The sequence below is a fragment of the Bemisia tabaci genome, chromosome 6 (genome assembly GCF_918797505.1).
Source record: "Bemisia tabaci chromosome 6, PGI_BMITA_v3".
Classification (NCBI taxonomy): domain Eukaryota; kingdom Metazoa; phylum Arthropoda; class Insecta; order Hemiptera; family Aleyrodidae; genus Bemisia; species Bemisia tabaci.
The window spans coordinates 49706492-49724413 of NC_092798.1; the positions used below are offsets into that span (position 1 = coordinate 49706492).

Here is a 17922-nt window from a genome sequence, read left to right on the forward strand (position 1 = left end):
TTTTTACTCTCGCTCACGTGGATCCGTCATAGCCTAGTTGACTAAACCGCCTCGTATTTTTGATTCGGTGCGGGCACCCGGCGATCGGGAGTTCGATACCCGACGATGGAAACTACTTTTTAATGGTTGTATTGAATGTTTTAGACTAATCATCAAAAAATAATTAATAGTAGATGATAAATGTACGAACATTTTCTCGTGAGTTAATATGTTAAACAAAAATACTGGAATATACCTTCTTCATATAATCAGCCACATGTTCCCCCAAATTAATGACGTTATTTTCTTTTTTCAATAAAGTTAATTTGCATTCAACGTTCGTAAGTTAAGCAAAAAGTACCTATTGATACAAATAGAAAGACATGAAAATAGTATGTCTAACATTTCAGTTGTTTTTTTTTTTTTTATTATTTATTTTTTGTTTTTTTGTTTTTTCAATAAAACAAATTGACTGGGACTAGAATCATCGTATCTCTGAAGACAAAAGCTAAGTTTTTTGATACAGAAATACTAATATATTCATCCTTTATATAATCAGGGAGATGTTGACCCAAATATTGATGTATATTTTCTCTGTTCGCCCAAATTAATGATGGTATTTTCTTTTTTCAATAAAATTAATTTACATTCCACGTTCTTAAAGCAATATTTTCTCCAAAATTCAGCAAAAAATAACAATTTATACCTACGCAAAAAGTAAATAAATAAATAAAGCAATGACATGAAAGTAGTATAGGTAGTACACATCTAACATTTCGGTTACATCTATTTGAATGAAAAAAATGGCAACTTAGGAAGCACATAGGTCACTTATCGACGGTGAAACTACCAAACCACGTATCTCGGTTTGCGACGTCGCAGACTTCCTGTCATACTTTATTTTTTAAATGAAAAGCTACTTAACGTCCAGTCTTGAAAATTTCCGTGATTTTTCCTCTTCGTGCGGAGAAAATTCTGTGAAAATTTCAAGGAATGATATTGATTTGGTCTACTTCAAAAAAATAAAATGTGAGCGGAGATTTTTAAACACCGCAAACGAGATACGTGGTTTGGTAGTTTCACCGTCGTTATGATGCGTATTCGGGCATATGCGTAGAGTAAAAATATCATACTTTACGCCGAAAAAACGAAACTGAAAGTTAAATGCGTTAACTTCCAAAAACCATACATAATCCAACGAAAATAAATAATTGGTAAATAACAGCTTTCTTGTATGCAAAGAAAAAAAATTAAAAATGTTAAAAAAGAGATGTCGACACAAAATTACATAGCCCCTTCAATTCTGAAGATACTACAAACGAACTGTACCTTAAAATTTTCATATCCCAGAAGCAAAAGTTCCCATGACGAATATTGCTATCGCTAGCGATTGCAAAAACCAACTTGTTTTGTATTTGCGAAGAAAGTGTTTACTCTGCTGTAGGGAGGGACTGCGTTGTCAGTAGCTAAAAAATAACTTTTCCATTTTTTTATTCCTTTAATTTTTTCCCTGATGAAGAAAAATCTCTTTCTAAGATCAATGATTATATATTTTTCTTTGAAAGCAGAACCCTGAAAAATGGTTGCCAATCGTCAAAAAATTGAAGACTTTAAAATATCTTAAATTCGGAGTTTATTTCACCACGTAAGGGCTCTTATCAACCAAAAACCGAGGAAATATAGGAATTTTTGGAGAAACTCCCATGAAAACGAGAAATATAGCGCAAATTTACCTTTAAATAGTGTACTCAGTTGGCTGTATCTCTTGCGTGCAACAAACCCATTTTATTCAATTTTTGGTTTACAAGTTGTTCATCAATCATCAAGCAAAAAATTACCTTAAACCTCCGAACTTTACTTTTGCCTCACTCGAGCGCACTGCTCAGATCTTCAGTCTAAAATATATCATCACTGAACGGACCCATGCGAACTCGACAACGATGTACAGGTAGGACACGAGCGTGTAAACGCCTAACGTCACTTAAAAATACATCAAAACCCGACATTGCACTTGTGAAGTCGCAGCACTGCTGCCAAAATGCAAGGAATACCCAGAGTTTCTCTTAGATGAGCACCGACCATTCCACCTGCAATCGGACACCGGTGTTACCACATCTAACACCGCGCCTTACCGCCGTTGAATACTTCATGCGCAGCACCATTGCCCGCGCCGGCCCTTTAACCGGGCAGGCTTAAGAGCCGATTGCTTTAAATGTGTGTTGAAGCTACATGTAAATGACCCCGGAGGTCCTAAATGCTTCCATGTGCCCACCGTCACCTCTGAGTCTCCATTCGGTGATTAGCACAGATCCTTCGGGTTTCTTGATTGGTTACCGGTTGTGACACTCTAAGGGGGCAGATACACCTGCGAGCTAGACGCGCGTCTTGAGCGGCTAGTAGGCCTTCGGCCGTGTTCGGCAATCTTCGTAGCCAATCAGGTTGCAACTCGGATCGGATCCTACTTTTCAGGTCAAGACCATAGAGTACATAGAGTCGTAATGTAAGTGGGTGAGCTGGCGCCACTTTCAAGCATTTTCCAGGTCCCGAATTCCGAGACTCCTGTGTGACGCCGGGTCACTTTTTCGATACATAATCGATTGTTGGCGATACACGAGCACCCGGCCATCCAATGTAAACAAAGAAGATAGGAATCACCACGTATTCCACACCGCCATTTTGGATCGAGCATGTATCGAAAAAGTGAGCCGACCTCGGCGCACACCGGGCTCGGAACTCCCATTCACATTACGACTCTATGTACTCTATGGTCAAGACGTGCGTATAGCACACACATGTGTGTCTGGCCCTTAAAAGAAAAGGAACCGTAGCCTGCGGAAACTAAAATTGAGTAATTATTGATAGTATCTCATACACAAAGGAAAAAGTCCGGTCATATAGTCGTTCCCCCACCAAAGGACGTAACTGCATTCCATTGTTGCCGAATTTCCCCTCCCAAATTGAACTTTTAATTCGAGAATCTCTGGCATTTTTAATCGATTTTTCTTCTGATTTCATGCAAAAACAAAGGAAATTTTGGATAAAAATTATACAGGTATATTCTTGTAAAAGGTTGAATTGTTTGAGAACCTTGGAATGGAGTTACGTTTCTTCGTCCGGGGAACGACGATATGAATCGCAAAGCATGTTTTGCCATGCTAGAGAAGAAAAATGAATAAAAGAGAGAAAAAAAAACCAAGGTGAACGCAATCTTTGGTTTTGACCCATTTGTACATCAATCATTTAGAGTCAAATTCATCCCATTTTGAGAGTACGGTTGCGTGCTTACTGCGCTGCATCACAGTAAAAGCACAAAGTATACAAAAAAATTAAACAATGAAAACCATTAAATTTGACATGGAACCACATTAATATTTACAAAAATCACACATTGTATTGTCCTTAAATATATTTTTTTTAAATCAATGTAAATGAGAATAATCCATGCATAGTGTGCAAACGTTTCAAAATCGTGACTGGAAAATTGCTGACTCCGAGAGATTAAATATTAGAGCCTAAAAGACAGAGTGGAGCGGCGTGCTGTCAGTGCAAAATGCGCACTGGCTCCTACAAACCTAAGGGGATACTTCCAGCATTGCGCAATGCTTGAAGTATTCCCTTAGGTTTGTAGGCGCTAATGCGCGTCGCGCATTGGCCGGCTGGCTGGCGCGCCGCTTTTAATAGGAGAATGTCGAGCATTTTTAACCGATTTTTCTTCTGATTTCATGCAAAAACAAATGCAATTTTGGATAAAAATTGCACAGGTGTATTCTCGTAAAAAGTTGAATTGTTTGAGTCAGTTTGAGAACCTTGGAATGGAGTTACGTTTCTTCGTCCGGGGAACGACGATATGAATCGCACAGCCAGCTATGCATGTTCTGCCATGCTAGGGAAGAACGCTGTATGCGATTCTAGACGTTGCCAAATTGCCTTTTTGAATCACGAATTTTAGTGAATATTTTTAAAAAATGCAAGGTTTAGGGGCCCAGTTCCTTCACGTTACAGAAAAGCTCCCACATAATTTTTAAAAGGATATATACCAACGTTCTCCCGTACAAAAAGTAAGTCATACACTGAAATTTGGCAACGATTGATCAGCCGTGAGAGGAACACAACCACGAAAGTATGCAGAAGACAGCACTGACGGCTGTCTCACGCAAACTACATGAAAATGAAAAATACCTTTTTTACGTAATTGAAATAAAATCGGTTGATTTTTAATCATCCAAACGATTTCGATAAGTCTTTCCGATGATTAGTGGCAATTCGACAAAATACGGAGGCTTCTTCCGGCAAAGTTTTCCGGTCAGACGCCTCGGAGCCCGTGTTTTCAAAACTTCATCTTTGGACTTTTTGCTCTCTTCACTATCACTGCAGTACCGTTGCTTTGGTCCGGATACCAGCACACAATGAAAAAAATTCTCGGCGTCTTTACCAAGGTTCGTTGGTACTTTTACCAACTCACTTGTTTTACCAATTATTGGTAATTTTACCAAGACAGACTGGTAAGCTTACCTAAAAACCGGAATTTTTACTGTTTTTTTTCAGTAAGAATACCACTTTTATTGGTAATCAATTCCTGTTAACTTTGCCATTTTATCTCGGTAATTCTACCACAGTCGATAAAAATTATCGGCGTTTTTAACAAGGTCCAGTAAAATTACTGAGAAGAATCAATAATTTTACCGAGATTTCTCGGTAAAATTACCAATTCCATAAATGGTAATTTTACCAAGAAATAACTGGGATTTAATAGAACCCTGAATTCTTGGTAATTTTACCCTTTTCTTAGCAAATACACCGTGATTTTTTTTTCAGTGCAGGAAACTTTCGAATCGACGGACTTATTCCAAAGTGTCACCCGCGAAATTTTTGGAGAAAGCACATAACGCGGTGCTGAAATTCTAACCCTGCCCACTACGCAGTCATACATTAGCCCTATAATTACGTTCCGAAGAGAGAGCGGAAACAGGGCGCGAGAGAGATGGAGAGGGCGGGGGGCGGCAGCCGCGCTTGGCGTGACGTTCCGAGCCCGGAGTTATCGGAGAACCCATAATTGTCATAACTTTTATTAAAATTTAATTCCTGGCGCTGCGCTACTTCCCGCAACGACCGGCTCTAACGGCGAGTTACAGCACCGCTAAATGCACTCTGAAAGTGCAATAAAACTGCGTCGAGTGCATACAGCAGCGTGGAACCGGAACATGCACAGGGCGTGTAAATGCGCTGACAATTCGGTCGCGACTTCGCGAATCGACCTTCAATTGCGCGTATTTAAATCCAAAGGACCTATCTCAATCCTGACATGAACCCGTTCAGGCATAGATTCATATGAGTCTTAGAGCCCATGTCGCAATGTAGATAGTTCCTTTTGATTTGAGGATTCCAATGTGTCGCGAATGTTCGCGGAGCATTGCGGTTTTTGCCGTGCGAAATAGAACCGCGTGCATCCGGTGGAAACCTCATGCAGTTAGGCGGTTTTGGCTAAGCACGTCAGAGTAGGGTAATGGGGTAGTAAATAGTAACACCTCGGTAATTTTTGAGTACATGACGGAGTGCATTGAAATTAATGCATCTGTCCTCGCGTTTGATCAGCCAATAAGTCGAGTGCGGAGTTTTTGCAGGTTGCATACGCCCGATAATTTTAAGGGGCTCCTATATTGCTGGTTGCATTAATGTCGTCGACGATGTATCGTTTTCAAGACGAAATAATGTAACTACGTCTCCGTGTTGCAAAATTTCTACTCGCGATTGAAGTACTGTGTGCAGACAGGGCTTTTCTTTGGTTGATGCGCTTCAAAATCTCCGCTGTTAATTAACATTCTCCGGAGAATACTAACGGGTAACTTTTCTGAAAATTTTATCGTAGATAATTTTAAAATCAAAAAAGAATATTCCGTTAAGTTTTAATAAAATATTTCTGCTGCTCTTATGATAAATGAAAAGTTAGCGGAGATTCTGAGGCACCGTAAACGAGAAATGTTCCTCCTGCACCCAGTGATTCGGTTTGCATTTGTACTCTGGAACCCTACTTTTTGACCCGATTCGAACAAAACTGCTCTAATGGGAATGTTGCCGGAGACTTCTTTCCTCATATGGTAACAAATTTAGAATGGGTGACTAGGCAAGTATAAATTAAAGCACTATACGTAACTTTCCTTCTCAAAATTTCACGAAGAAAATTAATCACACAACGAAAAATCTTGACTCAACTTCTATAAACAATATACGAGTATCTGTAATGCGAACATTAGTTAAATTGCAAAAATACAATGACGTCATTTCTATAATCTTAATACCATTTTTATCTGTGATAGACAATCTTGTTAATACCTCGTTCAAGAGTTGATTCCCGAACCTCCTGCTGTAAGAATATTTTTCTTCGTAAAGTTTTGATGAGGCAACTCTAGTCGCCCATTGAGAAGACGGCTTAAAATAGGACTAGAACTTACGTTTTTTTTTATGCGTCTGTAGATATCATGCAACGGTTTACCTGAAAGCGAGGCTGTTTTCACCACCACCAAACTTTTGATACCGCCAACTCACCTTTTTTTTTTAAAAAAAAAATTTTTTGCTCTTGGAAAAAACGCGACCAGAGAGATTGAAACGGGCAACATTGATAACTTCGCGTGCCACCCAACCTTTACATCTATGAGCTATACTTTTACAACACTTGTGTAGTGGAGCTCAATGTTTTTATCATTTTATTGTTTCAGTGCCCCCTGAGAAAATAGCGATTTACGATGAATCCACTGACGAAGAGGCAAGACCAAGGGAGGCTCGAGGAGAGGGAACTTCACCGGTCTTCAGATGCCAAGTTTCTGGTGGTAAGTTTACGACCTCTTGTTGTCCTTATTTGCTCAAATTTTTATCACAATCACTGATTTTACTATTTTTCCGTTATTATACAAAAAAATAGCGGCGGCGGTGATTTCAAGTATCAGAACAACATGAATTTAATAGAAGGGAAACAAATCGACCCATGTGTTTTCAGAATATTGTAGCTTCTGATTGGCTTCAAATACTAAGTATGTGCAGTTAGTACAATTCACAAAATCGTTTTTATTTCGATTAAAACTGATTACTTTGGGGGGAAAATAGCAAAAATGTTTATTATTGTACACGAATCTTACAAGACTGTAATAGAGTTGGCCCCCCTCTATTAATGCGATCCAAATCGACACTCTAAACAGCAGTTTTTCCACCCAATGAAAATTATAAAGAAGCAATTGGAACTGCTTTTTACACGTATGAATAAATAAATTAAAATTTTAATTTTATATTTTTTTAACTTGTATAATCCCCAGAGTAGTTTTATGAACATATGAATAAGTTCTTTATTGGACATAATTTGGACTTTTTTTTTGCAATCTGGAACTATAAAATCAAGCCCAGTTTAAAAACAACGTATGTGCCATTAGTTTCCCTATGCACATGAGTGATTTTTCAGATGAGCCAGAATTTATAGCTCCAAATTGCAAAATGCAGTCCATTTAAGTCGTTGCCTAATTTGTCGTTTCCCGCACGAAGAAACGTAACTTCATTTCCCAGCAGTCCGATTATTGAAACTATGTTGGCACGACAAGACAATACATGGCCCTATTTTAACCATGCAATATACATCCCATTTTGATGTCTTATCTGGCTGCTTTTAACTTTCAAAGATCGGCACGCTGGTTGCAAAATTGACTTAAACAATACAATTCATTACGAGAATAAACTTGCACTTCGTCAAAAATTTTTCTGATTTTTGCATGAGATCAGAAGAAAAATTCGTGAAATTTTTCGTCAGAAATTCCCAAAATTCTCCGCGTAATAATGTGTAGTTACGTTCTTTCGTGAGAAAAACGACGAAGTTGTCAAACTTTTAGACGGAAAATTATTTAATAATTTGAAAGTTTTTCCGTTTTTATTAGGATTCATGTTAATGTTGTTAATGTTTTAAAAGAAAATGGACTGCACTTTGCAATTCGGAGTTATAAATTCTGGCTCATTTAAAAAAAAAAAACACTTATGAGCATTGGGAAACTAATGGCGCATACGTTGTTTTTAAACCGGGCCGGAATTTATAGTTCCTAATTGCAAAATGTAGTCCAAATGACCAGAAGATTAGGAAGAAAAGATAAACATTTTTTTAGAAAACATTCTAAGAAAAGGATTTGATTGTTGGTAGGTCGGCCACCTCCTCGGGTAACATGGCTGCTGGACTCAGGACTGCTGGACGAAACTAGCGATACGATCGGTGACAGAACCATTAACGTGGTTCACGTTCCGCCTCTGACCCGTCTCAACGTCAACTCGCGGCTCTCCTGCCAGGCATCCAACACCCACCACATCGCCCCGGTCACCAAAACCATCCAGCTTGACGTCTATCGTAAGTACCCATAACTATAACATGTAATCATGAATTTCAGTTAGTTCCCGGAAATGTACCATGTCCTGAATGGGCTCACATAATTTCTTTCTGGGTATGTATTGGTAAAGATTACATTCATAAATACTGAGCCGATGCACACCTTTCTTTTAATTGATTTTTGGAAAGATCCTAAAAACGAGAATGCCTTTACTTTACGGTTTTTATTGGATCAACTTTTAGCCGAGAAATTCATTTCAAATTGCAATCCGGTTTCAAACGGAAAAATATCGCGGCAATAATAGATTTCGTGACGTCTCAAGAAAAATGTGACTATTTTTTTACAAAAAGGAACTGCTTCTTCAGGCTTATTTTAGAAACAAAGTAAGTGCTACTTGATTTCAAATGCAGATGTACGCTTTTGTGGATGAGCCAGAAACAGTAGTGTTCCTAATTGCAAAATTTAGTCCAATCGCCGAGTGCAATTTGCCCCCATATTTTTTTATCCACTCTCAGATCGCAATTCTTAGGAGAGATGATGTATCTCAAACGTTTCAATATCATTCTTGTTTAAAGTTACATTTTTTTGTAAATTTTAACTTACACATGATTAGCTCCTGTTCCTTTTTAATTAATATTTTATAGCATCAGCCAAAAATGGGGTTGTCAAGACCCCAAAACATCCCACCTTCTTGAGCAACTAAATTTTAGCCATAATTATAAATTTTGTTTATTTTACCCTTCATAAAAAGCTTTAATAAAAACACGAATGCACGGTCAGAACTTGGATTAGAATTTAACGTTCAAAAATGAGTTCTCACCTCTCCTTCCACCACCCTTGCGTTACCTTGCTTTCCGGTAGAAAGTTCACTCCTATAATGCAGAAGATAATGAGAGAGAAGCTCGCCTCGCGGTGCGGAGGATAATGCTTGCCCGGTCGCCACTCCTCGAAAAATCCAGAACTCCTTCCCTCTGTAATTCATCTAAAATGTATAAATATCGTGCACGATTCGGCAACTTGAGAAGGGGATAGGCGGGTTCGAAGGTGATATAGGTGAAACTTTGTTTGGGTGTCAGACACGGACGCGACGGAGGGGCGGGGGGCGGGGGCAGGCGGAGGGGGTATTTAACTCGGAATCCGGGCTAATGCTAGGGCAGACCAGACATCGATAAATACGACCCCTGACCCGATGATCCCCCCAAACAATAAAATATATCCCTCCGAACTGACCCCCAGCGAGCTCGCCCGATAACATCTCTGGCTCTTTCCTTCTCGGGTTTCGTCCGCGCCCGCCTCCTTGGGAAGAACGCCGTATGAGCATACCAACGCTGCCAAATTGTCTCCAAAGTTCGCAAATAAAGTGGACGGATTTGAACAGAATCAGCCTGCACCGAAAAAAAGTGAAGTTGATTGAACATTCTGTATGTAAAAATAGTGTGCGAGAACTTATAAAATGCTGAATTAAGCACTGCAGCAGTTAATTTAGCAATGCCAAGATGTAAAACTAACTGCTGTGGTGCGTAATTCAGCATTTTATAAGTTTTTGCGCACTTTTTTACATCCCAAATTTTACATTAACTTCACGTTGCCTAATTTGAAGTATTTAAAGCGCTGAGTGCAGAAAGTGCATTTCTTGGTTGCGGTGTCTCAAAATCTCTGCCGGCGTTTTATCCATTATGACTGAAGCAAATATATGTAATATGTTGTAACTCTTAATGAATATTTTTCATGATCTTACAAGGCTGAAAACGTTAATTTCCAGAAAATCCACCCAATAAGTTTCTTCCCAAAGTACAAATTAGCACTGAAGATTCTAAAACACCGCAACCGAGAAATGCCCTCTTTGCACCCAACGCCTTACTTATGCCTTAATAAATTACGAAATTCTGTGCAGTTACTTTGTAGTGTTGCTCAGATTGTGCAGCTTTGTATTCTACACTTGTAACTCACCAAACAAACACACATCCTAAAATTTTAAGGGGAAAGTCAGAAAAAAGCGCAAGTCGGCAAAGTCGCTAACTCTTTTTTGCCAATTTTGTTCGTTAGCCCTCGAATTGGAAATGGTATGATTTTTGTTTCGCTCTATTTAAGAGTGTAAAAGTGCACGAGTCGTAGAAACACCATCATCTATGAGTTCAACCGCACTGGCAACGACGCAAATTGCCGCTTAGTCGTAGTTCCCAGTTGCTGTGTGTAAAATGGGCTCAGGTTTCCCATTGCTGCCTGCTATGATGGAAAGGGAATCGGGGGTGGAGCTGCTCGGCAGCCAAAGGGAAGCTCCTTGCACACACTATACATGCAGGCTTAGAACACGTAATACACACACGGAGTTCTGTGCGCAGGCATAAACGCAGAGACAGCTGGCGCCAAAGCCCGGATGCAACTATTCGTGGTCCTAAGTTGTCCGTGTTGCATATCCGAAAATTGAAGGCGTTTTGGCTTCCGCGCGCTATAACGCGGCGCGACAGCTTGCGTGCGTTGTTCAAAATCGTTTTCAACCCAAAATAATTCCAGATAATCTTAAGTTTATGCCACTCTTTCAGACAACGATTATTTTCCCTCCTGTCTTTTGCCTGAGCCCGAATTGTACTAAGAAATTCAAATCATATTTTGAGGAGTTTCCTCTTCAGTAATCCTTGAATTTTTCAACCATTTAGAAAGTATCTGGGATGAATGAAACGTTACAATTTCTTTTGCGCAGTATATATGTATTTTAAAGTGCAGATTCAAATTTACAGCTAGAATATAACGCACACATTTTTCCAACACTTTCATATGATTTCTTCCCAAAAATGCAAAACTTGGGTCACTACTTTCAAAATTTCAAGACAACGGACTTATCGAGGAATTCTAACTTGTTGACAGCCATAAAATTACTAAAATTTGCGTGGTAGTTGTCTGTGAGTAACCATGACAAAACATTAATATTTAGGAAGTTGCAGAACTGATAGTTATGACCATAATGAGAGTAAACGGCACAGTCCCTTTCGCTTATTTGTCTCGGGAATTAAACGAAGCTGTCAAAGAGAAAACAATTCGCTCCCCGAGACAATGAGTTGATGGGGCTTGAAAAAGAAATAAAACCTCGCCACCGAAGATAAGAACAATAATTACGAGGTAAGCAAACGCTGAATCCATTCATTGGCACTCTAATTAGGTAACGGTGTAAGCATCTGAAAGTCATGAGACCCGGGACCCCTGAACCAGTGAAGAAAACAAAGCTCAAGATCTTTCGAGGCTTGAACAGAAAAGCCGGGGCATAATTCTCTTCAACCATTCTGCCGTGCTAAGGAAGAACGCTGCATGAGCTTTCAGACGTTGCCATATTTCCTTCAATAATATCAAATTTGCAGGGAAAACGTTTAACATTTTTTTCCAAATTTTTCAAATATTTTCGTCCGCAATTTAATCTAAAATATAAAAAAAAATTCAAGGAGAAATTAGCATAAATTTCCTCTGAAATATACATTTTATCCGGAGACATTCGGCAACTCTCGAATATTCATACTGCGTTTTTCCGTAGGAAGGCAGCATTCTTGGAGGGTATTTTTGATTATGAGGCAAGATTGAGAGCTCCGAGAGTTTATAAAGATGTAACATTATTATTTATTTCATTTTTTTATACTTTTCCTCCAAGTTATTCGCTCCATTGTTTACATTGAGAGACGGGGGATATTTTTCATTTGAAAAGGGGAGGAGGAAAGGGGGGGAGCTACGCGATTGCACAAAATGAATTATTGCACCTCGAAACTTCTCTCAATCAACCCCCACGATTCCGAAGCGAGCGCGGCCGCCTTGCGAATCATCCTGGCAGAAGTCATAATTTAGTCCGGGTAAATTATCTCATAAATTCACCGCCGAGACTAAGACGCTCCTCGCAGCCCGGGCAAAAATCGCACGTTCCACTCAACAACCACGCTTAATTTTCAGGCTTGAAGCTTGATCAAATTTAACCTCAAACTTAGGGAGTTTAGAAGAGAGGAATGTGCGCGAGCGAATTTGGTGGATTTCCTTAAGGACGAGCTTAAAATAGGGTAGAGACGAGTTTTCCTCGACACTGGAGGTACCGGGAATGGCATGGAACCATAGGCCACAAGTAGACCAAAAACCTTTTATTTGATGCAGCAAGAGATAGGAGATTAGAAATTAAAAATTAGAAGTTCCAGTACTTTAGCTTTTGGCCCACAATTTAAAGGTATTTATTCCGCCCATTTCTCTTCCCTTTCCTACCTCTATTTCTCCGTTTTTGCTCTTTCTCCTTCATTTTCTTTCTCCCCTCTTATTTTCCTTCATTTTATTCATCTTCTCTCATTTTCTTTCCTCTTGTCACTTGCATTTCTCCTCCCTCCTTTACTTCTCCCCATCCTTACTTATCTCTTTCATAATTTCCCCTACTTCTTTCTCTTTTGTATTTACCTCTTCATCTCCGTCTTGATTGCTCTCCTTCGCTTTTTCCTCCCTTCCCTATTTTTCATTCTGCTTCCTGTTTTTCTAATTTCCATCTCTTTTCTTCTTCTACTTCAATTCTTTTACATATTCCTTCTCTCTTTTATTCATTTTTCCTACTCTCAGTTTCCTTCTCCTTCTTCTACTCCTTCTTCTCCTCCTCCTTTCCTCTATTTTCTTTTTGTTCTCGTTTTTTTCCATTCTTCCCTTCCTCCTTCTTTGCTTTACTTTCTATGTGTATTCCTCCTATCCTTCTCCCTCATCTTTTAAGTCTTCATTTCCCCAGAAAGATGCAATTTTCTCAATTTTATGGCTGCGTAGCGGCCAAAGGATGCCCCCTGGTACACCCAATATGTACGATAATCTGTTCACAGGTGAAAATGCAATTATTCGTGGTCCTAAGTCGTCCGTGTTGCATACCCCAAAAAATGAAGGCGCTTTGGTTTACTTACACTGACAGCACCAGCATTAGATTATAGAAAAATGATAGGATTCATCCTCCAACCATCATGAGGCTACCCTACTGGAGACGAGACGCATCCCTTGTGTTCTCGGACAATCCCCCTCCTCTCCCATCCTCTATACCAAAATCGTGCAACTCGGAACCGTGGAGCGTTTGAGGGAGGTGTGGAAAGCGACGGACAAACAGCGGTAAATGTTGCGCACGAAGCGCCGCCATACTACAGAAGACAGCAGTAACTCCATCCCAGAGGCTCATCCGAAGCGCATAAGAGCACGTGCCAAGTATGGCTCACTCCGAAACGAAGTTACTGCCCTCTTCCGTAGGACTGTGAATCGAGGAGAAGCGATCAATTCCGTTTCCATGTGAGCCTCGAAACGCATATGTGCACGTCCCAACCACGGCTCACTCCGAAACGAAGTTACTGCCCTCCTCCGTAGCACGGTGAATCGAGGAGAAGCGATCAACTCCGTTTCGAAGTGAGCCTCGAAGCGCATAAGAGCGCGTGCCGATCCGAGCGCGGAGTTACTGCTCTCTTGCGTAGGGCGGGGACGGGGGGCGGGGCGATTAGCGGCGCGGAATATGTTGCAAGCAGACGCCTGATTTATACGGGCGCGAGGTGGCGAGCACGGTCAAATGAACACGAATAACACGGGAGTCGATTCCAGTCGGTGTCAATTATGCGGACCGCGATGAATATTAGGCCTCGAGTCAAGATTAATGAGTCGCAATTGGCTCGCGGCCCCCGCGGACGAGGACCGGACTCATCCTCCCCCCCCCCCCCCCCCCGCCGCCGCCCCGATGTTGGGGAAGAGAGCAGTAACTTCGTCCCGGGGTGAGCTCCGAAGCGCGCAAGAGAACCTGCTGAACGCGGACCATGTTCGGGATGGAGTTACTGCGGTTTTCCTTAATACCGGAGCATGGGTTTGCATTATGGTCCAACCCCCCCCCCCCCCCCCCCCGGGTGTGCTGCGTGTTGCTGCAGTTCGGTTTTGTGTGCCTCGGTTTCGGGCGGTGTTGCCCGGCGGATCTCCGGAGAGGATATTGAAGACGAAATTGCATGAAAGTTCAGGAAATGTCCAAATTTGATGAGATGCGCCTATCCCATCGACGGTGCGATTTTGCAAGTTGGCAACTCTGTTTCCCTCCGTTTAAATCCGTTAAAAATATCGATATCAGGCGAGGCAAGCTGCGTCACCATAGGTTGTTATGCATTCATTTGGATGGAGGAAAGCAGTGTTACCAACTTTCAATAATCGTGACTGTCCACTTAGGGTCATGCTCTGCCTCATTCCCCCTCAGATTGAGATGTATTCAGTCAGTTCATCTTCTCAGTTAGACCTCCAAGATATAGACAATGCCATCTTTTTAACGTTTCTAATATGTTTTAGAATCCCCATGCCATTTGATTCGATTTGGAGTAATGTAAACACTTTTTATACATTTTTGCTAGAAAATATCTGTATGTAACAACATACAATACGTGTATTAAATAACACCGTTCATCGAATTCGAGTAAAACTGTTCGACTGCAATTTTACACAAACTCCAAGGTTTAGAAAATATTTGATCCAGTTTTACATAGTCCGTCCCATGTCTAGTCCTCGGTCTTATACTGATACTCATTAGAACTTTTTGACTCTAATTGATATTTTTGGAATTTTTTGGCCTGGTTTTTCCCACGAAATCGTGTAGCCCCAGCATTGATTCACCACTTTGTCCCATATTTCGATGGCTATATAGCGCTAAACCACGTATCTTAATTGCGGTGTTTCTAAATATCTGCTCCTATTTTGTTTTTCGCAAGAAAACAAGCAAACTTTACAGCTTGAAATTTAAATTGGACGTTCCTTCTAACAAAGGAGAAAACCCAAAGAAGTTTTCAAGAAATTAAGTAGACAAGTTTTCCCATGGGAAAATTAAGTATGACAGGAAGTCTGCAACGTCGCAAACGCACCGAAAAAACTGAAAATAATTTAACAGTCTGAATGTAAAAAAAAGTGTGCAAGAACTTAAAAAATGCTGAATTACCCGCTGGAGCAGTTACTTTAGCAATTCCAAGATGTAAAACTAACTATTGTGGTGGGTGACTCAGAATTTTATAAGTTCTCGCACACTTTTTTTACACTCAGAATGTTAAATCAACTTCGCTTTTTTTCGGTACGGAAATACGTGGTTTTGCACTTTGCTGCCGTGCGAGGAAAAAACACCGTATGAGCCTTCAGGCGTTGCCGAATTTCCTTTGATAAAACGGGAATTTCCTGGTAAACTTCTGAACACTTTTCTTCTAAATTTTCGGATAATTTTGTGCGCAATTTCACCCATAGCTCCTGAAAATCTCAAGTAAAAACTGTCATTAATTGCCTTTTAAAGGAGCGTTTTACTGAAGGAAATTTGGCAATTCTCGAATGTTCATACGGAGTTCTTCCTTAGCACGGCAGTTTGGTCATCTTAACAAAATGGACAAAGTGCGTGTTTCGTGCTTTTGCTATTGATTTACTTAGTAGTATTTTTTCAGCAGTAATAGGATAATGTAAACTTTTCACGAGTAACGTCAGCGGTCCAATCGTTAGTCTCCTCATCATATTAAAAACCAACCTACGTCTTACAGCCATCACACCAAAGCTCGAGACTTCCACGGGGGATATTTTCGCAACCCCCTCACGCGTGGGCGTCCGTCAAACACCGAGCGCGGACTCAGCAAATACTCCGCGGCGCTCGCAAAAATACATTTTTTCGCCGATTAACCTTCGTGGGAGCCCCCGGATCCACGGGCCATTCATCTCGACGCGGCTCCGTTTATTTATTCAGCGCCGAAGCAACAACCGCCAAGACAAAACAACGTTACTCGATCGGGAGCCGATACTGCCGTGCTGAGGAAAAACGCCGTATGAGCATTCGAGGGTTGCCAAATTTCCCGCCGTAAAATTTCTATTTTTGCGCAATTGTATACATATAAACCTTTGAAATTTCATCATATTGTAGATAAAATTGGGAACAAAATTGCCTGAAAAATTGGTGGGATATTATTCAACATTTTACCCGAAATTTTTGTTTTATTGGAGGCAATATGGCAACGCGTGAAGGCGCATAAGGCGTTTTTCCTCAGTACGGCAGGATAGGAGTTAAGTGGTTTTTCCTCGGCGAGACCGGCGTTGCGGGAAGCGAAGGAGTGTCCATTACGTCCAAGGACCAAGTTTTCAGCGCCAATAAATAACCGGCTGCCGCCGTTCCTGCCCGTGACTCAGCGGCGCTGCGCGGGCGGCCTACCCCTCGCAGCACCCCCCGCCCGCCCCGAGTGAGCGTGTCTTCAAGTGTTCCGGCATTCAGCCCCTGCTCCCGAGTTAATTTATTTAAAACGGTTTTTAACGCTTTCCAAAAGATGAAAACGAGAGTGCAAACCCGAAACGCGTTGCCGGAGTTCACGTGAAATAGCCGAGGATAGTGGTGATGTAACCGTGGGGAAATAGAATTGGATATAAACAATAACAATGAAGTGCTCATAGATGTGTTTTGTTATAAAGTGATACGGGCTTGCTCTAATAATACTCGCCACGGTATTTGACCATACTTTATTGTTTCACACACTCATGGTTCGTGACCCCGTGTGTGTGAAACCCCCGTGAAACCCACGTGAAACCCCCGTGAAACCCCTGTGAAACCCCCGTGAAACCCACGTGAAACCCACGTGAAACCCCGTGAAACCCCGTGAAACCCCCGTGAAACCCCCGTGAAACCCACGTGAAACCCACGTGAAACCCACGTGAAACCCACGTGAAACCCACGTGAAACCCACGTGAAACCCCCGTGAAACCCCCGTGAAACCCCCGTGAAACCCCCGTGAAACCCCCGTGAAACCCCCGTGAAACCCCCGTGAAACCCCCGTGAAACCCACGTGAAACCCACGTGAAACCCCCGTGAAACCCACGTGAAACCCACGTGAAACCCCGTGAAACCCACGTGAAACCCTCGTGAAACCCACGTGAAACGCCTATGAAACCCACGTGAAACGCCCGTGAAACCCCCGTGAAACCCCCGTGAAACCCACGTGAAACCCACGTGAAACGCCCGTGAAACAGCCGTGAAACCCCCGTGAAACCCACGTGAAGTTTGGGTCCTTGCACCTATTGAGACTTAAAGCTAATTGGTCCACATGTAAACACAAACGACAATTCTACGGTGAAAGTGAACTCAATTCTGCGTAACCCAATTTTTGACAGTTATGAGTTAGCTGCAATTTGCCAATTCGCCTTCAATTGGCCCGCTATGCAAAATGACTATCGTGACGCACGAGTAGTGGTATCAGAAGTTCCCATTAAGATTGCATAGTGGGTTGAAGGCGCTCTTCTCCATCGTATCTGAGTGGCCCTGTATGATACTGTCGACTAGAATCGTTCAGAATTTCGGAGCCTCCAATCGAGCCGTAATTTTGAAAAATGCCCGAAGAACATTATTGCACGTTCCAAGATTTTTTTTTTTTTTCTGTAAATCTTACTTCATAAAAGACAGTCCAAACGCTTGGCTCAGAGTGTGGTTTTTTTGTCTCTTTGCTCTGGTCATCGTATTCTTATGCAATACTTAGAGAGTCGCCGTTTACAAGATTGCAACTTACTCAAAAGCGGTTGTGAATTCAAGAAGGCCTAGTATCTGTATTCAATAACGTTTAACATAATTTTTGAACTTCAT

The 17922-nt window shown here is 41.2% G+C and overlaps 1 protein-coding gene across 1 annotated transcript in view; it reads left to right on the forward strand.

Moving 5' to 3' along the window:
• The window catches only part of LOC109034765 (protein turtle homolog A), a 539517-nt gene that overhangs the window by 416610 nt on the left and 104985 nt on the right, over window positions 1-17922 (forward strand). The window contains exons 5-6 of the mRNA XM_072301836.1: window positions 6693-6803; window positions 8150-8350. Of these exons, the coding sequence (XP_072157937.1) occupies window positions 6693-6803; window positions 8150-8350 (312 nt within the window). The remainder of the gene's footprint in view (window positions 1-6692; window positions 6804-8149; window positions 8351-17922) is intronic.